General features: G+C 41.0%; 1 protein-coding gene across 1 annotated transcript in view; it reads left to right on the top strand.

Annotated features, from left to right (window-relative positions):
* Positions 1-25349, top strand: part of DPP4 (dipeptidyl peptidase 4) — an 83996-nt gene that overhangs the window by 48323 nt on the left and 10324 nt on the right. The window contains exons 16-23 of the mRNA XM_060257230.1: positions 1114-1232; positions 2770-2817; positions 4853-4951; positions 8080-8149; positions 18166-18360; positions 21867-21921; positions 22902-23001; positions 24585-24649. Of these exons, the coding sequence (XP_060113213.1) occupies positions 1114-1232; positions 2770-2817; positions 4853-4951; positions 8080-8149; positions 18166-18360; positions 21867-21921; positions 22902-23001; positions 24585-24649 (751 nt within the window). The remainder of the gene's footprint in view (positions 1-1113; positions 1233-2769; positions 2818-4852; positions 4952-8079; positions 8150-18165; positions 18361-21866; positions 21922-22901; positions 23002-24584; positions 24650-25349) is intronic.

Below are 25349 nucleotides of genomic sequence, written 5' to 3'. Positions count from 1 at the left end.
TTGGTGGTCTCTCACCCAAGCCTTATGGTGACCCCAGCAAGGGGCTTTCAAGGCAAGGGAGAAGCGGAGGTGGTTTGCCATTGCCTTCCTCTGTGGTCTCCCTTCCAAGTACTGACTCTGCTTAGCTTCCGAGACCTGGTGAGATCAGGCTATATGGTGCTCCATTCCCTCCCAGTATTCTTAGCAATATGTTTTGCATGGCAGGAAATGTGTAGATGCTTACTAGCCTTTGTTTACTGGAAAGTTTCACATTTGTTGGAGCTTGGAAGCGAAGCAGGGTCAGCCTTGGTTAGTACTTGGATGGGAGATGACGGCTGGTATGCAGAGAAGGCGGCAAGCCACTTCTGCTCCTCTATTGCCTTGAGAACCCCATGAGGGGTTGCCTGCCATGAGTGGGTTTCAACGTGGTGGCACTTTCTGGTTATTATTGTTGCCGTTATTGTTATTTTTGTTACTATGGTTGCTGCATGTTTTTCTAAGTGTGAGACAACTGAGTAATGCCTGACAGATCTCTATCTGCGAGGGTGCGATAGGTAAGCTAGATAGGTATGTCCTAGAATGAGCCCCTAAAGTGTATGACTCTAAAAAGCCATATATTCAAAGATGTGGGTGATATCCAAAATAAAAGGGAGGTTGAACTAGAGTTCTCCAATGAGTTATCATGTTAAAGGACTGATGTAGAGAACTTTTCTGATGTACATATGCCAACAGAAAAAGTAATTGCAAATGGTGGAGGGTAGTTTTAACATTCGTACCGTTCCTCATAAATCATCAATGTTGAGCTGAAAACCACATAGCTAAACATTAAAAGAACAGCATGCAAAATGGAAATGGAAGATGACTTCATTTAGGCATACTGAGAAGGGTTTGGGGATTATAACAGAATTTATAACTTGAGTTAGTAATAGAATGCTGCCATAGTTAATCCATGTGGAATGCTGTGTCCAACAGAGCAAAAAATCCCAACGTAATTATGGTTTCAGGAACTGGAACCTTTTGACAGGAAGGGACATCAATTCCATTAAATTGTGTTTGGACTCTTGACAAAAAAGATTTAATTTTCTTAAAACTTTTCTTTGATCTTTCAAACGATTCTCTTTTAATCTTTTCTAGACTGGACGTTACAACTGGTTCGACGAAATGCATCAGTTGCATTCTATACAAAGAAAGTTGTCAGTATTGGTCTGCGTCCTTTAGCACAGATGCAGCATATTATAAACTGAATTGTCTTGGTGAGTACAAACAAACCTAGCCATGGTGAGTACAAACAGAGCCAGTTTGGTGTAGTGGTTAAGTGCGCGGACTCTTATCTGGGAGAACCGGGTTTGATTCCCCCACTCATCCACACACACCTGCTGGAATAGCCTTGGGTCAGCTATAGCTCTGGCAGAGGTTGTCCTTGAAAGGGCAGCTGCTGTAAGAGCTCTCTCAGCCCCACCTACCTCACAGGGTGTCTGTCGTGTGTGTATGTGGGGGGGGGGGGAAGGTAAAGGAGATTGTGACCACTCTGAGACTCTGAGTGGGATATAGGGCGGGATGTAAGTCCAATATCTTCTTCTTCTAATAGAAATATGATTCAGTATTATTGCTTAGGCCTGGCCTGGATAATTCAGACACCTTCTATTGGTTCCCTACCAGAGATCCCGCTTGGATTCCCTTATGTGTCTGAAGAGAGCTCTGTGGTTTGAGCATGCATCCTCTTGGATTCCTGATTATGGTTTACTAGATGAGGTCCCAGATTTATAATGCAATTCTAAGTCAAATTCATCCTGACCCAGATTTCCCAGACCAGCCTGATGTCAAAAGCTAAGCAGGGTTGGCCCTGATTACTTGGATGGGAGACTACCAAGGAAGTTTAGGGCTGTTACTCAAAGGCATGCAGTGACAAACAAACCCTGAATGCTTCTTGCCTTGAAAACCTTATGGGTTTGCCATAAGTCAGCTGCTGCTTGAAGGCACTACTATGCCAAATTGTACAATTGAAGTCAATAGAGTTGCACTCTTATGAGGACTATTGCCAGGTTGTAATTTTTATTCATGTCCAGATTCCCCGATGAAGAATTTGCTTCATATTTCTCATGGGGCATTTGATATTTTGATGCTTGTATCAGATGTTAAAATTATAAAAGTAACAGTAGTGCAATTTTAAATAACAGGGGTTATAATTTAGAAGAAGATGAAGATATTGGATTTATAACCCGCCCTCCACTCCGAAGAGTCTCAGAGCGGCTCACAATCTCCTTTCCCTTCCTCCCCCACAACAGACACCCTGTGAGGTAGATGAAGACATTGGATTTATATCCCGCCCTCCACTCCGAAGAGTCTCAGAGCAGCTCACAATCTCCTTTACCTTCCTCCCCCACAACAGACACCCTGTGAGGTGGGTGGGGCTGGAGAGGGCTCTCCCAGCAGCTGCCCTTTCAAGGACAACCTCTGCCAGAGCTATGGCTGACCCAAGGCCATGCTAGCAGGTGCAAGTGGAGGAGTGGGGAATCAAACCCGGTTCTCCCAGATAAAAGTCCACACACTACACCAAACTGGCTCTCCACTTAATGCACTGATTTGAATGCGGTTGAGGCAAAGCCAATGACCTTAAATGCACTTAAAATACTGCATTGAATTGTGGCCTGTGTCTTGAAGGTCTGTTCATCCTTGAGGTTTCCTGTATGTTATATTTTATGGTGATGCTTATATTCAAATAAAGTAAGTTGTTTTATGAAAAATTAGTTTTTAAAAGCATCTGTTTTTGTTATACTCTATACACAACAGGTCCCAGCCTGCCTCTTTTCATCTTGCAAAACAGCAGTACGGATAATGGTACGTTTGGTTTATTAATAACCTGTTTTCAGGAATGTGCCATGTGTCTGCATGTATGCGTTCAATAGGACAATTCAGAGTGCTGTTCTTTGCAAATGTACTCCAGTCTGAGTCCACTGGTTTCTCTTGATTTAGACTAGAGCAACTCTGCGTAGGATTGCATGGTTGGAGATGTGAATCTTATCTGTAAATCTAATGTATGAGCATAATTCAATGGAAAACAAGCTGACTGCTGTTTTTGCAAGGACATAGTTTTTTTCCCACCTGTGTTCAACCTCCCATAAACTCTGGAGGTAAGTTAGGCTGAGAGGACAGAGACTGATAGTCACAAAATCCCCCAGTGAAACGAGTGGAGATTTGAACCTTGGTCTCACCAGTCCTCATCTGACCCTCTAACTGCTACACCGCACAGATTCTAGGGTCTTTAGTTAGATTGGCTAGACGCTACTTCCTTATGACCCTGGGAAAGGAACCAAAGTAGTGTCTGCGCTACCGCTTTTGTAGGACATGTGAGAAACTATTATGCTAAAAAGGGCAGAGTTGATCATACCTATTATTTGCAAAGAGACCAAAACTCTGAAGGAAAAGACCTGGGAGAAGAGCATGTGAAGCAAAGCTGACAAGCTGGGAATGAGTCAATATAATCAGCAAGGTGGGGCATTCAATAAGCCATGAAAAAGGATTTGAGTTGTAGAACCAATCAGAAGCCTAAAAAAACTGAATTGTAGCAAAGCATAAGCGTTAACAGGAAATATTAAATGTTGCAAAATAACACAGTAGGATTCAACCCACAGCAAAGTGGGGGCCACCATGGAGAAGGCATGTTTCCATTGCTGTTCCCGTGTCTCTTTTTCCTTCCTGGACTTCCTTTTTCCCCACCGATAATTCCTAATATGTTTGAGCTCAGTCTTATACATGTTTACTTAGAAGTAAGTTCCACTGAATTATACCAGATATACTCCCAAGCAACCATTTCAACCTTAGTTTATAAATTCTTTGTCACTGCGCTTAATAACACGACTGCATAGTAACATTCATAGAGCTACAGAATCTGGCTTTCAGAATGAGTTAAAGCAAATGCATTATGTAATTTAAAATTGGGAATCAGCATTAATTCAAACAAGCAAGCAGTTAAAAGGAAAGAACTCCTTTATATCTTTTTTTTAAGATTGCTGAAACCTGCTCACAAAAGTGAAGAAAAGTGTTGGTTAAGGGCTCTGAAATGAAATGTGGAAAAGGTTTCTAGTGGCTCAAGTAAAGGATTAGTGGACATTTTCTCATAAGCAAATTTAAGGTATGCACCCAGGAAAATCCGCATTGTTAGAGATAGGGAATCCTCTTGTGACATGAACCAGACTTATTAAACGTACAGAGTGCCTTCACAGTTTCCTGGTTCTCTTTGAGGTTTACACCAATTTCAGCTTGGCTGAGGAGGGAAGGCAGCACGGTATAGCCTAATCTCATCAAATCTTGGAAGCTATGGAGGATCAGTACTAGGAAAGGAGACCACCAAGGACTCTGACGAGGAAAGCAACGGCATACTTTATTCTGCTTCTCATGTGTGTTGAAAAGCCGGGGTGACCATGAATCAGCTGTGACTTGATAGCACTTTACACACACACCTTTCTGATGACACATTTACAGAAAGGCCCTAACGGTCCTTTTCTTCTTAAATAATCCCATAGCAGTCAAAAGTGTGCGAATGAAGCAACCGTATAGTCAGGACCAACTGCCTGATGGTTGTCTCCTCCCCTCTCCATGGACATAAACTGTGTTGTATTAGTTCCTGTGAAGGAGACCCAATATCTCTTGCTCTTTTACTTCTCTATTGCATCATTTAAATAATATTGCATTATGAAATATCGCTTCTCGGCCTTTTGGCTAAAATCACGTGTGTGTGCATTATGAAATAGCAACTTAACTTACCATGGATACCACTTTTTGAAAGGTATCGTCCGGGGTTCCAAGGCACAAAGAATGAATTCTCTGGCTATTAACAAGCTCAACTGCCTTATCTATTTATTTTTTTTTAAAGCTGTTTCAATACTGGAAGACAATCATGACCTTGCTAATACGTTGAAGAATATCCAGATGCCCTCTAAAAGGGTCGACAGCATTGCACTGCATGGCAAGAGTAAGTTTACAAATAAATTGTAACTTTATAACAATCCGGTTTTAAACCCATCGCTTCTAGGAAATAGACGTATGTTTAAAATATCCTTGTAGAGTTCTGATTTGGGGATGTGTTTATCAGTCGCTGATTCAAACAGATTAGGACCAATGGGAAGCTTATGCTGGAATAAGATATGGTTAGTCTTCATGGTGTTCCAGAATCTTTTGTAGTTTTATGTACTTCTCTTTCTGCTATCTGTATTTTGGGGTTGTTAATTTGTACATGGATGCTCCTTCTTTATCCTCTGTGTGTGTGTGTCTATATCCTCTCTCTTTGAGCTTCTTTCTATGCAGTAATCTTTTTTCTTGGGCAAAGGATGTGATTTTGCAGCGCAGTTTGAATGATAAATGTGATTTTTCTGCTTCTCACTTGCATATTCATCTTTTCTCTAATCCTTTTTTTCCTTGCTGCCTGACCTCTCCAGGGTAGGAGCTCATCGGTAAGACAAATACCTTTGTTTTGCTGAACCTTTGCTTAGGTTTAGAATATTTTCTAATGCCAGATAGCAACCTAATATCAAACTGTGATAATGATTATCAGTAGAGCATGAATCCTATTCAAAAAGGGGAATATTGCTGTCCTCCATGTTTCAAACCACTTATTACAGTAATGAATTATTAATAGACTGAACTAGAGGGATGCTGGCACAAACACCATTCCTTTTGTTTATGAGGAAAGGATAGCAGTTTGACCTGTATGGATTACATTGCTACAAATATTATAAGACATAGTACTCCGTGTGCTGTTAAAATACACAGAAGTTCCCCCCCAGTTTTCAATAACCATTTTGAACATCTGTATTGCACTGTATTTTTAAGACTGTTACTGCTCCTGAAATGGTCCCTGTAATAGAAACAAGCATATGAGACACAATGGTTTTAACTCTCTTGAGAAAGTGCAATCTAAATTTCTCCGTAACATCTTGCAGCTCCCGCCAGGTGTGCCAAATGCCCTTTTGCGACTAGAAACTGGGCAAATGAGAATTGAGGCCAGAATTATGTTGTCTTCGGCATACCAATGGCTAAGAATCTATACAAACAAAAAAGGCCTCTTTCCTTTAATAATTCAAGACCTCTATAGGCCAAGGTGGCTGCAATTGGTTGAAAGCAATTTGGAAAGTATAGGATTCTCACTTGAAAACCTCTTGACGCAGAGTAATGCCAAAGCAAAAAGTATTATCAAACAAAGAATCTGTGATATAGAGAGACAAAGGGATCTAGATCAGGCCCCTTCTTTCTTGGCGTCTACCGAGACCAAATATGTCATGAGGATGGCCAAGTACTTTTCTTATTTGGAGGTACCAGCTCACAGAAGAGCCTTTACATTGGCTCGATGCGCAGCCATGCCCTCAAAAGTGTTAGAAGGGAAATATAGAAAAGTCCCGTATGAAGATCGACGCTGTTCTTGTGCTATGGGAGAGGTGGAGTCGATGATTCATATGTTTTTTCGATGCCCATTCCACCAAGCATATAGGGACAGGCTTGTTTCCCCGTTTGTAGTCAAACCAATAACTCAAATATAGCAGATTTGTTCTCTTATTTCATTTTTAGATTGGCAAGTCAATTTTGTTTTTGTTTTTAACTTGTGCTGTACTTTTCATCACACAAAGCCACTTCACATTTTTGGTACTTGTATTCTGCTTGTTGGGCATGGCGCTTTCCTACCACACCTGTTCCTAACTCTTCATTTTATTCAGTAGTTTACAAGCCATTTTTTTCTGAAGTATTAACATTTCATCCTGCACAGATTGAAAATACCCTAAGATGCATTATAATTATATTTGATTGATGCAGGTGAAAAAAATATATATACATTGAGGGTGGTCAGCCTACTGCAGAAGCCCACCATAAATGACTGGTACCCTACTGGACAGTACAGGCTAACCCATTTTTGTCAGATTTTGGACGCTGAGCGGGGTTGGCGCTTGTTAGTACTTAGATGGGAAAACACCAGGGAATAGAGTTGCTACCCAGAGGCAAGCAATGGCAGACCACCTCTGATCATCTCTTGACCTGAAGGGGTTGTCATAAGTCATCTGTGACATGAAGGTCTTTTCCACCACCACCACACTACATAATTACTAAAAAGATTGTAAAACTAGTTGGATTAGATTTTTAATAGTTAACAGCTGCTGGAACTTCCAGCATTTTTTTCCTTTAAAAATCAGGTGTGTAAAGGGCTCGGTTCTGATTGGGTTTTTGTTGGATTTTGCAAGTGTCATCTCTTCAGTCATGAAAGGGTTAAACTGGTGTTTCTGTAGCTAGTAAGCAAGTTTAGCGTGAGAACCAATTAGGAGTCCAGTAGAATCTTTCCAACAACAAGAGGGGGGGAGTCTTATTCTTAATGAGGTGATCTTAAGTTTGACTATTGGCCAATCAATATATTGGTGATAGTTCACGCTATTTTGCACATATGCAAGGGTGGAACTTTTTTAGGGGGGGACTTCTACTGCTTTGTTCTTAGGGTCAGATGATGTGAGCAAACAAAGAGCACGCAATGAAGACAGAGTCAGTACTAGAAAGATGAGGTAGTTGGGCTGTTATTGGTTTTTTCATTTTCATGTAACCCATTTCTCTGTTTTCTAGTAAAGTGTTTTTCTTAGAAGCTAAACACACATGTCTTGTGATGCATCATTCCTCTGCGTTTTAAGCCTTTCCCCTGGTGTCCTTTTCTCAACTCCTGTCCTTAAGCCATTCAACGCAAGCGGCAATCCTGAGAACACTTTTCCAAGGAGTAGCCCCATTGCATTAAATGGAACTTCCTTCTCAGTAGACCACTTCAGGACTCCTTTGTATTAGTATAGCGATTCCTGGTTATATTTCTGCATTTTAATTTCAGACAGTTTGTTTGTGGACATTTTCAATTAAAAGAAAACTGAAAACGAGTGACCAGACTCTTGGTCTGTTGGATCTGAAGATTTTTGATACAAAAATCCGCTTGAAGCTGGGTGTTCCTAAACATAATAACTTAACAGGGTTATGCTTCAAGATGAGATTTTAACTGATTCTAAACAGAGTTTACTCCTTAGTAAGGGCATCTTTAATCATTATTTGTTTGTATCAGTGATAACTTTTCATTCTTCCTTCCAGCATTCTGGTACCAGATGATCTTACCTCCTCTTTTTGATGAATCAAAGCGTTATCCTCTACTCATTGATGTGTAAGTGAGAAAATATTGCCATTTTTGTTCAAAGGTTTTTGATTGCATTGGTAAATTTGGGCAAACAGAAACACCTCTTTTTTTGAACAGCCTGTTTTGAAACACCTGCTTTAAAAATCTGAGTTCACAAATTTTATTTGCTTTCTTCCCCCCCCCCCCCTTTCAGTAACTAACATATCTGCTCATACTGTATTGCATACTGCCATTAAACATTGTTGATGTCCCACATTAGAAGAAACAGAAACAACCCCCAAGAATGCTTCTCAGTTTACCGTTGGCATTCAGATTATGTGGGTGGATGGAAGAATCAAGACAGTACTCTTAGCTGATTTGAGAGATCATGATGATTCAAGCAGAATATCACTTTAAAGACTTTACATTTTGGTTCTGATTAGCATTTTTATGCCTATTTGGGAGAAGGTAGAAAAGAAATGCTGAGTAACGGTGAAATAGGCAAATACTAACTAGGGATGGGGACGAACTGACAAATGAATCCCAGTTTGAGCACAGATCAGGCTGGTTTGTAGTTTGTGAACCGGGGTTCAGGTGAACTTGTCTCCCATGATGTGCCCATGAAGGTTTGTGGGAGAGTTCATGCAGGCTCCAAAGGCATTTAAATACCTTCGGAGCTGGCAGCCCAGCTGTAAGTGAGCTCTACAGGCATTTAAATGTTGTCAGAGCCCACTATTGGCCTGTAGCCTGACCTGAGTGTGCGCCTAAGGCATTTAAACTCCTTCAATACTGAAATATAAATTGAATTAATAAAATTATATCTAACTAGGAATAATCTTGTGCATAAGCACTCAAGCATCTGTGAAGTCCATAAACACTATAAGTATACAGTATAGGGATTGAAGTGTAACACAAAGACCAATTTCCCACTCACCTTACGACGCTCTCACGCTCCTCTTCTCAGTGGGGCTTCCATCCAATTTCACACTATCTGCCCCAGGGCTACAACTAGCTTTGGCTTTTTCACACAGCAAACAGAAACCTCTAAAAACCAGTTTCTGTTTGCCGCACGAAAAAGCCAAAGCTAGTTGCAGTCCCGGGGTAGATAGTGTGAAATCAGATGGAAGCCCCGTTGAAAAGAAGAGCGTGAGAGCAGTGTAAGGCGAGTGGGAAATTGGCCAAAGTCTATAAGAGTCCATGCCAGTCTCCAGAATAATTCAACAGGTGGACCACAATTCAGCAGACCAAAGTTCAATCAAAGCATGACAACATGCTTTGTAGGTTAAATTGCATGTTTCAAAAACATACATCATCTTCTGGTTGCAATTTAATCTGGAACCACTGCTCAAAGAAGCATTCACATAACAAGGTTGCTTCCACAATAATTCTGGCAGTTGTGGAAACAACCTTGTTATGTGAATGTTTCTTTGAGCAGTCATGGGGGGGGGGGGCTGCTGCTGAACAGGAGGAAGCAGGCATGCCTAGTTAAGTCTTGCCAGCCAGGTGGCAACAAGTCACCCAGAGGGTGCTGTCAGGCAACCTCCAGGTGGAGCCTGAAGATCTCCTCGGATCGCAACTGAACTCCAGACAACAGATCTCTCTCTCTCTATGGAGAAAATAACTGCTTTGGAGACTCTTATGGCATTATATTCAGCTGAGGGCAACATTGGTTACCTAGCAACAGCCTCTGAAGCTGTAACCATGCATTGGATTTTTCCTGCCTAAATGCAGAACTTTACATTTATTCCTGTTAAAATTCATTTTATTGATTTTAGCCCAGTTTTCCAGCCTGTCAAAGTAATCCTGTATCCTGTTTCTGTCCTCTTCTGTGTTTGCAACCCCTCCCAATTTAGTATCATCTGCAAATTTAATAAGCATTCCCTCATAACAGTATGACGCACCATTCCAAGACAATATTTGACTAGGTTAAAAACAATTGATTTTGGGATTTTCATCTTTCCTTGCTTTCTCTTGGGAGGAGTCTATGCTAAATAGTGAGTTCAGCCAGCTTTGAATAAACCAAATACACTTTATTCAAGAAGAAACAGTCACAGAGAAACACAGGCAGCACAGTGAGCTATGTGCAGTCTGGCCATGGCTAGCCACGCCCCCCTAGCAGGCAACAGTTATTCCTATTGGCTCTCTGTAGGATCCTTCATTTGCATCTCTTTGTTACATGTTGTTGCATGCCTAGCATCCTGATTGGACAGTTCATCTGGACTTCAGGACCCTGGTTTGCAGTGAGTGCCTGCCTCAAGTTCAGACAACAAGAGCCCAGTTAAATGCAATGCGTAACAGTCTACATATAGGTTCTGTTATAGTTATCAGCCATGGTGCAGCAGCTGTCTATGTGAATTTCTCTGATTCGCTTTGATTTTAAAGACGGCTATTCTCCTAAAGGATCAAGGCCCAAGCTATTTCATCTATGAAATTTAAATAGCCTTTGAGCCGCTGTCATGCCAATTAGGTTAACATCAGCTTATGATTTGTAGAGAAAATATGGTAGAGGGACATATGTTGGGCTGAATTATGATCACATGGAACAATATATATTTTAACAACATGTACACTAGAAAGCCCTTGCCTTATATGCAAAGCCTCCATGAAGATTGCACTGGTGGGGAGGGAATTGAGGAGAGAGCTTTCCTTTGTCAACCAAATGAAATCAGCTGTTAACACAGAGAAATGGCTTCCAGTAAGTTCTCAGATGTGCCTCTCCTAGAAGGTGTTGATTTCTCCTTACATTTACTGGGTTTCAGTAGGAAACAAGGGCACACAGGAGGTGCTCATTAGCTTGAAGGGCAAAAAGTCAGGGTTCTCCTGAAAACAGCTGCTTTGTTAATTCTCTTGAGAAGCAGTTCAGAGCCTATTAAAATCAGTCGAAAGCCTCCCACTGACATTTATATGATCTCTGGATCAAGCCCACAATAACCAACTGATAATTTGCTATAAAATAAATGAACATGGACTAGGGCATTGTACTGTATGTTTTGCACAATTAGTAAAAACCTATTGTCCTTATACTGAACCTGCAAAGGCAATTCGGAAACACTGACAAAGAAGGTACATTTATTGAGCTCTGAACATATGCTCTTTGTCTCATTCTTCTCTCACACTACTATGCACATATTAACGTATTTGCATTAATTACCTTGCTTCTAATTGCAAATTACAGAAATTTGCTGTTCATGATAAATAAAAAGCAAATATTCTATATTTACTGAAAATTGGCTCTCTGGGGAATATATGATGTGTTAGTTGCAACTGTTTAGGCTTTCTGTGATCCTTTTAATTTGTATTTTTTAAGCTTTAATGGTGTTACATAATTATCACTCGAATTATTAATTATTTGCCTTTTTAACATTTCAATGAGCATTAATGAACAAGCCTTTTCTTTATTAAAATTCCAGACAATGAAAGTGCTTCTTGCTGTTTCATCTCCTGATCTTCAGTGGAGGCACTTGGAGGGCAGCATGTGGAAGAGTAGAGAGTGGTTGGTGGAGGGGGGGGGGGGTTTGATGACAAGCGTGTTAGAGAATTTTGCACGCAGCAGAAGAGCTGAAGAAAAGGGACAGGCAAAACACAGGAATTAATAGACAAGAGAAACAACTGTATTCAATGGTAAATATATTTACCAGGATAGTATCCAATATTCAGAGTCGTTGCCAGGCCAAGGTCATACACAGTAATAGGTACACACTCCAGTAGATAACAGTATACTGCAGTAAGTATACACAGCACGATCCAAGCACAGTAGCTTAGGATCCAACACCAGCAGTGTTCGCTCCCACCCAGACAGTGAGTCTCACAGTACCCACAATCCTTACAGGCAGGCAGAGCAGGCTCACTGAGCTTCCCTAAGTACACATACCAATCATGCAATCTCATCAGAAGGTTGCATCAGCTTTGTGAGTCAGCACAAAGCCTAATTACAGGTGAGGTCATTCCACCTTACCTCAGTAACAGGTAACAGCTGGATCATGATGCAGCATGACTCAGCATGACATTGCAGAAACAACATTACTATTACCTAAGATGGAGTCAGTCAGCCATTTTAGGACTGAGTTCCAACAAAGCGTATTTCAGTGACATGAATTTTAGAATAGTGCATAAAAACAAATTCAGAACTACCTAGTACTAGCAAGGGTGATTGCTTCTCTGGAGACCCTAATGCTTCATTGACTTTCCAGTTATACCCACCATACTTGAGAGTTGCCATTTTGGTGGTTGCTGAAAGAGCCCATTCATTCTTTCTTGGTGAGATAGTTGGGAGGTGACTTTGTTGACTGATCCTGTTGCATAGGTCTCACCTGAAATCTAAGGCAAACAAAGAAATCTAAGGCAAACAAATATCTAATATAAATTATCTGACACTGTACCTATCACTGTGGACAGCTAGGTGAAATTTTGATATCCCCCCCCCCCCAAATGAAAATGGTTAACAGTTTTACATCAGGGCTAAGACTGAATCTTTACATGTTCAGCAATTGTTGTCGTAATAGGTGATTGTGTTGTAAAAGGTGATTTTAACTACCCGCAGATTGATTGTGTCAATATGTGTTCAGGTTGAGAGAAAGAGATTGATTTTCTAGGTGCTCTCAATGACTGTGCTATGGAGCAGATGGTCACAGAACCTACCAGGGGTGGGGTGATCCTAGATTTGGTCCTAAGTAATGCCCAAGACTTGGTGAGAGATGTAAAAGTGATCGCACCGCTTGGGAGCAGTGACCATAATGTTATTGATTTCACCATTTGTATAAATAGAGAGTTGCCCCAAAAGACCAGCACAACCACGTTTAACTTTAAAAAGGGTAAATTCTCTGAGATGAGGAGGCATGTGAAGAGGAAACTGAAAGGAAAGGTAAATACAGTCAAAACCCTTGGGGAAGCTTGGAAGCTATTTAAAACTACAATCCTAGAAGCTCAGATAAAATATATACCACAAGTTAGGAAAGGCACAAACAGGTATAAGAAAAGGCCTGTATGGTTATCAAACAAAGTAATGGAAGCTGTAAAAGGTAAGAAGGACTCCTTTAAGCGGTGGAAATCTAGTCCAAATGAGATTAATAAAAGGGATCACAGGCTGTGGCAAATCAAATGCAAGACTGTGATCAGGCAGGCAAAAAGGGACTATGAGGAACATATTGCAAAAAACATAAAGACCAGCAATAAAAATTTCTGCAAGTAAATTAGAAGCAGGAAACCAGCCAGGGAGGCAGTGGGGCCCCTGGATGACCAAGGGGTAAAAGGATTACTGAAGGAGGATAGGGAAATGGCTGAGAAGCTGAATGCATTTTTTGCCTCCGTCTTCACTGTGGAAGATGAGAAGTGTTTGCCTGCTCCAGAACCACTTATTTGGAAGGGGTGTTGAAAGACCTGAGTCAGATTGAGGTGACAAGAGGAGGTCCTACAACTGATTGACGAAAAAAACTAAGTCACCAGGTCCGGATGGCATACGTCCAAGAGTTCTGAAAGAACTCAAAGGTGAACTTGTGGATCTCCTGACAAAAATATGTAATCTTTCATTGAAATCTGCCTCCGTTCCTGAGGACTAGAAGGTAGCAAATGTTATCCCCATCTTTAAAAATAGTTCCAGAGCAGATCCGGGGAATTACAGGCCAGTCAGTCTGACTTCAATACTGGGAAAGTAGGTAGAAACCATTATCAAGGACAGAATGAGAAGGCACATTGATGAACACAAGTTATTGAGGAAGACTCAGCATGGGTTCTGTAAGGGAAGATCTTGCCTCACTAACCTGTTACAGTTCTTTGAGGGGGTGAACAAACATGTGGACAAAGGAGACCCAATAGATGTTTACCTTGACTTCCAGAAAGCTTTTGATAAAGTTCCTCATCAAAAGCTCCTTAGTAAGCTCGAGAGTCATGGAGTAAAAGGACAGGTCCTCTTGTGGATCAAAAACTGGCTAATTAATAGGAAGCAGAGAGAGAGTATAAATGGGCAGTCTTCACAGTGAAGGACGGTAAGCAGTGGGGTGCCACAGGGCTCAGTACTGGGTCCTATGCTGTTTAACTTGTTCATAAATGATTTGGAGTTGAGAGTAAGCAGTGAAGTGGCCAAGTTTGCAAATGACACTAAATTGTTCAGGGTGGTGAGAACCAGAGAGGATTGTGAGGCACTCCAAAGGGATCTGTCAAGGCTGGGTGAGTGGGCGTCAATGTGGCAGATGAGGTTCAATGTGGCCAAGTGCAAAGTAATGCACATTGGGGCCAAAAATCCCAGCTACATATACAAGTTGATGGGGTGTGGACTGGCAGAGACTGACCAAGAGAGAGATCTTGGGGTCGTGGTAGATAATTCACTGAAAATGCCAAGACAGTGTGCGATTGCAATAAAAAAAGGCCAACACCATGCTGGGAATTATTAGGAAGGGAATTGAAAACAAATCAGCCAGTATCATAATGCCCCTGTATAAATCGATGGTGTGGTCTTGTTTGGAATACTGTGTACAATTCTGGTCACTGCACCTCAAAAAGGATATTATAGCATTAGAAAAAGTGCAGAAAAGGGCAACTAGAATGATTAAAGGGTTGGAACATTTTCCCTATGAAGAAAGGTTAAAACGCTTGGGGCTCTTTAGCTTGGAGAAACGTCGACTGCGGGGTGACATGATAGAGGTTTACAAGATTATGCATGGGATGGAGAAAGTAGAGAAAGAAGTACTTTTCTCTCTTTCTCACAATACAAGAACTCATGGGCATTCAATGAAATTGCTGAGCAGTCAGGTTAAAACGGATAAAAGGAGGGGAGGGACGGTGGCTCAGTGGTAGAGCATCTGCTTGGGATGCAGAAGGTCCCAGGTTCAATCCCTGGCATCTCCAAAAAAGGGTCCAGGCAAACAGGTGCGGAAAACCTCAGCTTGAGACCCTGGAGAGCCGCTGCCAGTCTGAGAAGACAATACTGACTTTGATGGACCAAAGGTCTGATTCAGTATAAGGCAGCTTCATATGTTCATATGTTCACTTCTTCACCCAAAGGGTGATTAACATGTGGAATTCACTGCCACAGGAGGTGGTGGCAGCTACAAGCATAACCAGCTTCAAGAGGGGGTTAGATAAAAATATGGAGCAGAGGTCCATCAGTGGCTATTAGCCACAATGTGTGTGTGTGTGTATATATTGGCCACTGTGTGACACAGAGTGTTGGACTGGATGGGCCATTGTCCTGATCCAACATGGCTTCTCTTATGTTCTTATGTTGGATTCATTTATTTATTTAATTGCATTATTTTGAGTCCTCCTTTCTCACTGGTAGATTACACAGTGAGTCAATACAATCAATACTATGAAATGTTCAATAAACAATGAAATAGTATTTGGGTTGTAGAACCAACCAGAATCTAAAAAAAACCTGAGCAAACTGTAAAACTTAACATGACTTATTAAATGATGCAAAGTTACATAGTAGGATACAATTTACAGCAGACTATGCACAGTAGTATAGACTGCAGTCCCTAATAATTTGTCCAAGTAAGTTTGTGGATCATTTTGTACAGTGCCCCCCATTACCTGTGTAGAAAAGTCATCTTGAATAATTCAGTTTTGCATGCAATAGTACCACAATTAGATTATGTTTAAAGACTGCATTTTTCCTAGGGAATAGACAAGTACTTCATGGCAATGAACAATCACACTTTACAAATCAGGACTGTATAACAGCTAAATTAACACTATGACCCATAGAGATTCTACATAATTAGACTGGTATTAGCACATACTTACTTAAGAGCCATATAGAATAAATGGCAGATGTTTGAGAGCTGCAAGACATAATAAATACTACACACTTGTCTTTCTTAAAACTCTTAATACTTTCTTTGCACAGAAAGATATAATACATATTTATGCACTTGACTACATGACCATGCTAGAAGAACACTTTTAAAAAACCCACTGGGAATAACAGTCCCTATAAGACCAGCACAGGGAATAGTTTGGGAATGATTTTTTGGCACCAGTGAGAGAAGGAAACACACATGTACCACATAAATAACTGAACACCATTTGATTATACATCTCTCTTTGCCTTGACCCCAAGGCTAGTAAATACAGCTCCTACAAGAGCTATGAAACTAAGGGAGAACCCTGCACCGCCCTCTTAAATTTTGTTCCTCCTTCCAGTGGCTCTCTTGGCTCTTGCGCTCTCTGACCCTACTCTAGGTCTCTGGGTAAGCTCTGCAGCAGAGAAGAGCTTGCAAGGCTGTCTATTTCCCTTTCCTTCCCCACTTCACACTTGGCAGAAATACTTGCCTAGGTCAGACCTAGGAGGATGATTGAGGTCCCAGTGGCAAGCATGCTTACTTGAGAGTAAGCCTGCATTCAGTTCCTCCTTGACCTCCAGAGGCTGCACAAGATGTGTGAAAGAGCCACATGTGACTCCTGAGTCACAGTTCGGCCACCCCCGTATTAGCACATAAATGTTACAATCCTCAGCTTGCTGGGTGATGCAGTAGGTGATCTCATAATCTCCATGGTTTGCATCACTGCGCTGTGTGGTCCTATCGTGCTGGTTTGTAGCATAACGATGGCTGCTCAGCTTGACATCCAATTTGCTGGATGATGCAGGGGGGTGATCTAATAATGTCCATTGTTTGCATCACTGCACTGTGTCCCTGTCATGCTGGCGAGTAGCACGTTGAGGTCTGCTCAGCTTGACATCCAATTTGCTGGATGATGCAGTGGATGATTTAATATTGCCCATTGTCTGCATCACTGAACTGTTCAGCACGACAATGCTGGCTTTTACAAGAGTGAGGACTGCTCAGCTTGACCTCCAGTTTGCTGGATGATGGAATGGATGATCTCATAATGCCCAGTGTTTGTCTCACTGAGCGGTGTGGCCCTACACTACTGGCTTGTACCACAGTTTGTACTGCTTAGTGTGACCTCCAGTTTGCTGGATGATGAAATGTGTGACCTAATAATGCCCATTATTTGTATCACCAAGCTGTGTGGCCCTACAATACCGGCTTGCAGCGCAGCAAGGGCCGTTCAGCTTGACGTTCAGTTTACAGCAGGGGTGGCCTATTTCCTCCTCCTTCCCCAATTCACACGTGGTGGAAATATTTGCCTACGTGTGGGTCAGTGCTCAGAGGCTGACTGAGGTCCCAATCCTAAGCAAGCTTACATATATGAACATATGAAGCTGCCTTATACTGAATCAGACCCTTGGTCCATCAAAGTCAGTATTGTCTTCTCAGACTGGCAGCGGCTCTCCAGGGTCTCAAGCTGAGGTTTTTCATACCTATTTGCCTGGACCCTTTTTTGGAGATGCCAAGGATTGAACCTGGGACCTTCTGCTTCCCAAGCAGATGCTCTACCACTGAGCCACCGTCCCCCCCCCCCCCAATATCTTTTATGAACATATGAAGCTGCCTTATACTGAATCAGACCCTTGGTCCATCAAAGTCAGTATTGTCTTCTCAGACGGGCAGCGGCTCTCCAGGGACTCAAGCTGAGGTTTTTCACACCTATTTGCCTGGACCCTTTTTTGGAGATGCCAGGGATTGAACCTGGGACCTTCTGCTTCCCAAGCAGATGCTCTACCACTGAGCCACTGTCCCTCCCCCGAGAGTAAGCCTGCATTAAGTTCCTCCTTGACCTCCAGAGGCTGCACAATATGTGTGAAAGAGCCACATGTCAGTTCGGCCACCCCTGTATTAGCACATAAATGTTACATTCCTCAGTCTGCTACTTTTGTTTCCAGTAGTGTCGTCCCTTGAAGTCTTCTGTGCAAATGTCTCTGTGTTTGTGTATTTATTAAGGGTTTGTAATTTTCATTTCTCAAATGAAAGGATTTATTTCTTCCAGTGGATTTCAAAATAGGTTTCATCCTCAGTAAAATAAAGGCCATATGAACTTCTGCAGACCTGTTAATGTTTAAGAGGAAAGATTGCTGCAATGAAAACATCTTGCAGAGCGTCTGGAAGGCTCAAATGAACTGGGAGTAGTTGTTGAATACATTGACTTTGTATTTTCCTGTTAACTGTGAAACAAACTTTTAATAAAATAGCATGCACAACATTACCAGAAACTATTTTTCACAGGTATGGAGGGCCCTGTAGTCAAAAAGTGGATTTTGCCTATCGAATCAATTGGGCCACATATCTTGCAAGCACGGAACAGATCATTGTGGCTAGTTTTGACGGCAGAGGGAGTGGCTATCAAGGAGATAGCATCATGCATGCAATATATCGAAGGCTTGGAACCTACGAAGTAGAAGATCAGATCTTGGCAGCCAGGTAAGCAGACGAACGAAGTAGGAGTCAAGTGTACCTTTAAGACCAACAAAGTTTGATTCAGAATTTATAAAGCGAGCGGATGTTTGTTGTTCAGTAACCTTTTCCCTTATGCCCTGATGTCAGTGTCTGAATGGGATGGGCAAGAATATTTCCTTCCCTTTTTTTAGCAGACAAGTCATTAATAGTAATAGTAAGGATGGGCATGTGGGCAGTAAAAAAAAAGAGTTCCAAGGGGAAATGAGGCAGTGATAGAAAGAAAATATTTTTAGCTCAGATCTTCTTTAGTGTGCTTCTCATTCTGTGGGTAAGATCCAAGGTGCTTGGAGTTTTGGCTTTTTTTCTTTGAACAACAAAACTTCCCCATGCCCTATTGTAAGAAATTTTTGAAAGTGAAAATGCACGAAGCTGCCTTATATTGAATCCAGCTCTTGGTCCATCAGACTGGCAGTGGCTCCCCAGGTCATCGGGTAAAAGTCTGTCATATCTCCTACTGCCTCACCCTTTCAACTGGAAATACACCGGGGATTGAACCTGAGACTTTCTGCATGCAAGGCAGGTACTCTGTCACTGAGCCGCAGCCTGTCCAGCTTAGTTTCAAAAGCACTTTGGTGCATGGCTGGTAAATGAACACACATGCGCCACTGCATTTGGGCATACTAAACTAGTCATGAGATTTCCTTGAACCCCAACTATACATCCATGTTGTCTGGTATAAACCGATAGATAGTATTCTTACAATATAATGATTGTCGGCAGGGCTTTTTTTGTAGCAGGAACTCCTTTGATTATTAGGCTACCCCCCCACCCCGATGTAGCCAGTCCTCCAAGAGCTTGCAGTAGGCTCTGTACTAAGAGCCTTGTAAGTTCATGGAAGATTGGCTACATCAGGGGGGTATAGCCTAATATATAAAAGAGTTCCTGCTACAGCACCCCCCCCCCCCATTGTAGGAATGTAAAATTCTGTTCTTTAGCTCTTTGACTATAATGATGGGCTGATTTCCCACTAGTCTTTCCTTGCTCTCACGCTCCTCTTAGTGGGGCTTCCGTCAGATTTCACACTATCCGCCCCAGGGCTGCAACTTTCTTTCTCGAACGGCAAACAGAAACTGGTTTTTTAGAAGATCTTGTTTGCTGTGCGGTAGAGATGGAGTGAATTGCAGCCTCTGGGCAGCTTGTGCGAAATCCAATGAAAGCCCCGCTGAGGAGAGGAGAGTGAGAGCAAGGTAAGACTAGTGGGAAATTGGTCATAGGCTACTGAAAATTTACTGTTGAAATCTGTGGAAATAATGGGAAATGTGAAGATTGGGGATATTTACAAAAAAGAATTATTTGGTCTTAACTTATTTCTCCAGTAAATTCTCTCCATGATATTTTTCTCCAGTATCTTCCAATCTAGAAGCCTAGCCAGGAAAGCAAGTTAAAAAAAAAATGCTAGGAGGGCATTAGCAGGAAAGACTTAGAAGATGAAGAATGGTTAAGCACTGCCATACAACTCCTTCCCTCATGTTAGTTTTTTGAAGAAAACTAAGTTGAAATGTTGAAGCAGGAGAATAAAAACCAGCCTAATCATTTTCCAAGATGTGTAGGATCCAGATAAAGTGTTATCTGGATTTTGTCCTTTGACTTCCCCCATAGCTGATTGTCCATCTCAGACTTTTCTGAGCAAAATTCAGCTCTACAGATTCTCTAGATGAGGAGGTATGCCCAGCTTCTGGTAAGCAAGAGGGGCTGATGTCAGAATGTCAACTTATTGTTTGAGATGATCCATGAATTATATCTGTATCTATACCTGTTTATGTATGAAAATCACCATGGCTGGCTTGGGTTAATTTTTTTTTGTGGAGTTGTTGAGCACTAAGAGCCAAAGGAAAGTTTGTAATGCTTAGCTGATTTTCCCTCAGCCTCAGGACTTTTTTTTGTAGCAGGAACTCCTTTGCATATTAGGCCACACACCTCTTATATTCCAGCCTAAAATGAAGACTTGCTAGTTAAGCAAAAAAGAAATCTCCCTTTTGAATATAATAAAGACAACAGAGCTTTAACCGGCTAGATGAAGTGGTTGGTGAATTGTAGTCATTGTCTGCAACATAATATAATAATCTACAATATTGTTGAAAGAATAACAGAAAGAGGAACTGTGCATTATGGGAACAGTGGCATCCCCTTTTTAGCAGTTACAAATTTGTCATTGTAGGTCACTGAAAGCGGCCTTAAATTTGCCTTTCACGTTAATCAGGTTTTTTTTTTTCCTTTGTTGAATTTTACACTTGCATTTCTTTAACTAGCGTAATTAGATGTTGCTGCAAGTCTTTGATGTGGGGCTGTTATAGGATGAAAATCCGAACAAAAATGTTTTGTAACATGCTGTATTCCTCAGATATCCTTTCCCTTATGAAATGTAGCTAGAGTAAAACACCTTCATTGCAGTTGCTCCCACTAAAATAATAAAATTCATTGTAGTTGATCCCACTAAAATAATAAAATATATTTTAAGCAAAAATAAAATCCTATCCAAGGGCAATATGAAGAGTTTCCTGCTTTACCAGTAGCACTATGTGTGAACATTTTTTTTAATACACTTACTATACAATTCTAAGCAGAGTTGCATCCCTGTAAATCTGGGCACCCTGACTTAGATGCCCCTGGCTCATCTGATCTCATTCCATCTCAGAAGCTAAGCAGTGACAGCCCTGGTTAGAACTTGGGTGGGAGACTACTAAAGAAGTCTAGGGTTGCTACACAGTGGCAGACAATGGCAAACCACCTCTGTTCTTTTGACTGAAAACTCTGCAGGTCTTCTTAGGATTGCGGTATTAGTCCCACCATTCTTCTAACATAAAGCATCCTACGTAAGATTCTCATCAGGACTTCCATCCTGGCACTGACCAGGCCTATATCTATGAAGCTGTCTCATCCCATTGTCTTCCATACCATTGCATATTTGTGCTTGCGTGTTAATCCACGGTTGTCCAGAATGAGAGGAAGCAGCAGCTGCCACCTCCAGGACTTTTGAATGAAGCCATCCTAAATTTTTAGGAATATTGTATTAATATCCATATAGCCCACTTTTCCTCCAGAGAGTTCAGGGACATAAATATGATTCACAAGCTGTCTGTCATCCATGTAGGTTATGCCTTAGCTTCAGAAGAAAACCTTCAGTCCATTTTAGCCTGCTTGTGATACTATGATATGCCATTATTGTCCCTTATCATTCTATAATTATATTTATGTGCCATTTTCAAATTAGAATAGTTCAAGCAAGGTTGGCTTTGAGATTCGCCTATTTTCTTCAGCCTATTTTGTGAATTTCAAATGAGGCCTTAAAATTATCTCAAGTGGTTATAGCCCTAACCTTTAAAGCCAGATTGTCAGCCATTACATAGGAAGACACTGGAGAAAATCTATGTAAGTCATTCTGCCAGCGATAGGTACTTGAAATCATTGTTTGCTCATGTGTGTATTTATATGCCTTATGTATCTTCTGGGGTTGTTTTTTTCCTTCATAGAGAATTTTCAAAAATGAACTTTGTTGATCCAAAGAGAATAGCTATTTGGGGTTGGGTAAGTATTATTAATTCTCTTGCTAATGACAAAACATATACATTTTTAAGGCAATTACTAAGGAAATATCATTATGTATAAGCAACCGTTGCACCCTTCTTATGGCTTCAGTTGATTTAGAAGGTTGTACCTTTGCTTAGCAATGCAGTGTTCGTGGATCATCTGTGTTTCGGGAAGTAGAAGCCTGAAGCCAAAGCATCTGTTCTCTGTTCACTGTCTGTCTCAGCATAACCAATAGTGATGAAGGCAGATTTCAGAATATGATGCTCCCCGATTTAGAAATGTGTAGCCATTACAACTAAGGCACAACTCTTCCAAATTTGAGCCTAGCTCAGAGGTCCATCACTAACCAGCCTTTCCTGCCAGTTTCCAACCCCTGCTAAAGCATCTTTACCCATGCAAAGGAAACGGTAAACTCCCCTTGTAGGCCTCTGCTCTGTGCTGCGTTACCTGCTCTCACATGGATTAAGTTTTTATTATCATGGGTTGTATGAGAGTTCTCATGTGTTTGGTTTTTCTCAGAAAGATGTAAATTTTTCTCTTAAAAAAATCTCAGAAAGTTCAGAAAATCTGGAAAGATCATGAACTCTCCCCCCCCCACCCCCGTGTTATTATGAAGCAAAACAGGAGAAACTCATCAATGGGAACTCAGTGACAGATCACTGCATTGAAAAGGGAGAGCCAGGGAAGGCAGAATGTCCAATCTGACACTACAGGGACTTCTCCTGTGCTTACAGATCTTGTGCTTTAGACAGCTAAAAGCATATGAAGGAAACCAGTAATCATGTAGTAGATATGTGAAATCTGATTAGAGTGCTCAGATTCCAGAATACCTCTCTGTGGCCTAGCTGAATGTCTTGATTTATACTCAACTTATAGAGGCACCAGCAGAAAGCTCTTTAAGCCACCCACTCCACATCTGTGGATAGCAATAGAGAGCTCTCAACCTGTTTAAAATAACAGGATTTCTTTTCTTCTAGTCATATGGTGGCTATGCAACCTCCATGGCACTTGGATCAGGAAGTGGTGTGTTCAAGTGCGGAATAGCTGTTGCCCCCGTGTCACGCTGGCAATTTTACGGTATGTGCCTGTTTGTTAGAAAAGTGAAGAGCTGTCTGGAAAAGCATTAGGATCAAACTTCCAAATGTAATATATGCTTTGCAATGTGTATGTACATGTTTGAGATGCAAAAGATTTTATATATTTACTGCATACTCCTCCCACACAAAGTGCCATTTAGTCTGTTTTCATGAACTCATGTGAGGTATTACACAGTGTCCCTGGATCATATTTTCCATTGAAAAATCTTGGATGGGAAAATGAAAATAATCTGCTTAACCTTTAAAAGGCACAAAATTACTTAATATTTGAAATTTTACTATAATGCAAATGTCTGCATTTGCATTCCTCAAGTGCCATGTGTTCCAAAGTGTTGTGGGATCATTTCTGAATGCCATAAAATTCATTAGCAGTGCTACTAAGTTTTTTTGCTTATGATGAGCTCTTGGGGAGCGGGGGGGAAAGGGTCACATTCTTTAATACTTTATAGGAATATTCATAATCTGATCAGGTCTCATATGCTCAGCTAGATATTAATTCAAATATTAAAATCTGTTTTCTGATCTATTTTGTAAAAAAAAAAAAGGCTTCATAATCTGATTTTAGGGGAAAAAACTAAGATCCAACTGCTTGTTTCTTGCTTTCAGCATTGACACAGAGTTGTGTTTACTAATGTGAGAAAAACAGTACAGTGCTATTCTAAGCAGAGTCATACTTCTTTATTGATGTCAGTGGGTATAGAAGGCTATAACTCTGCTCAGGATAGCATTGTTAGCCTACACATAGTACAGGAACACTGGGGCACTACATAGCGCTTGATTATCTCTTGCACAATTCAGGTTTGAATCCCTCACATCTTTGAGCTGTTTTGCTCAAGAGCAGTTATGAGACAGGTCTTTCAGCCCCACCTACCTCACAGGATGTCTGTTGTGGGGAGGGGAAGGGAAAAAAGCTTGTAAGCTGGTCTGAGACTCCTTCAGGTAGTGAAGGGCAGGGTATAAATCCATCCTCATCTTCCTCCTCCTCCTCTTTCAGATTTGCATATTATAAAACCAGAAAGATCTTATATTTTCCATAAGTTCCTATATTTTCCTCAGATATGCTTTTAGTCCCAGTTGCAACTAGGTTCTAAAATAGAGGTTGCAGAAAATTTGCTTTCAACCAGATTTTCCATTGGCGAAAAACAGAGAAAAAGGCTAAAGGCTATGCCAGGGATCACAGGACCTGTACAAACAAATGTGAACTGCCATGAGCCTGTTTTTTGGGAAGGGCAGGATAGAAATGTGAAATAATAAATAAATAAAAGGCACATGTGATGGGAACTGGAGAAAGGAGCAACATTCCCAATAGTTGAGATTTAGCAAAAAAATACTGGCTGGATCTAACCCAGTAGGTATTTGGGCATGCTTAACAATGCTGTTGCCATGGCTGACTGCATATTGACTGTTAATAACCACATGTAGTTACCTAGAATACTTGTTTGTTTGTTCAAGTTGGGAAGGTGTTCTTTACACGGCTGTGACCTGTCCTAGTCATGTTGTCCTAGGCTGTCTTTAAAAGGAGAATATTTTAACAGTGTTCACCGTACGTGTTTAATTTTACAGATTCAATATATACGGAACGTTACATGTGTCTTCCTACAGAAGATGATAATCTGCAATACTACGAGGTAAAGTAGTAACTTCAGGATGTGATTTTATAGATGCAAAGCTACACTTAGCATTTGGGAAGGCTTCAAAATATACAGTCTTGATAGAGAATGCATGCTTTATACAGTTGGGTGAATGTTAATCTGTTCCAGATGGTTTCTAAATGAATTACTCATATACTTGTTCCTGATTCAAAAATCTTATAATAGTTATGCTCCTCCAGCTTTTTTATTGGATTACACATGTACTCCCCCCCCCTAAGCATTTATTGAAAAAACTATGGTAAACTGTGTTTCAGATACTACATTCGGTATTGTTGATAAATTAGAGTGTACAATGCATCTTGTAGTTACTTTTAGCTAGACTAGAACCCTTGTAGTATAAGGCTGTCTAACAAGAGATTCTGAGCAAGCTTTCACAGCGCACCAGTCTTTTTGTTAGGTTCAGCTCACACTCAAACATACACAAGATTAGTCTTTGAAACACAACTTCACAGCTACACTTTTGAGATGAAAACAGCTGAAACTATCTGTGTTGCTAGTTTCGTACAAATGACTTGCTGCTTGGAGAAGTCTCTCCCCAACAAGCTGTACTTGTATGTCAACTTGAGTTTGAGAGAGGGAAGCACAGAAGCACATATGACAAAAGTTCTGCAGCTAGTTGACCCAAAGTATTCACCTTTAAAATTCTATTCAGTTTGGAGCCATGACACCTTAAGGA

Source organism: Heteronotia binoei, chromosome 16 (assembly GCF_032191835.1).
Source record: "Heteronotia binoei isolate CCM8104 ecotype False Entrance Well chromosome 16, APGP_CSIRO_Hbin_v1, whole genome shotgun sequence".
Lineage (NCBI taxonomy): Eukaryota > Metazoa > Chordata > Lepidosauria > Squamata > Gekkonidae > Heteronotia > Heteronotia binoei.
The sequence above is the reverse complement of the archived record's forward strand: the minus strand, read 5'-3'. Positions and strand labels throughout refer to the sequence as shown.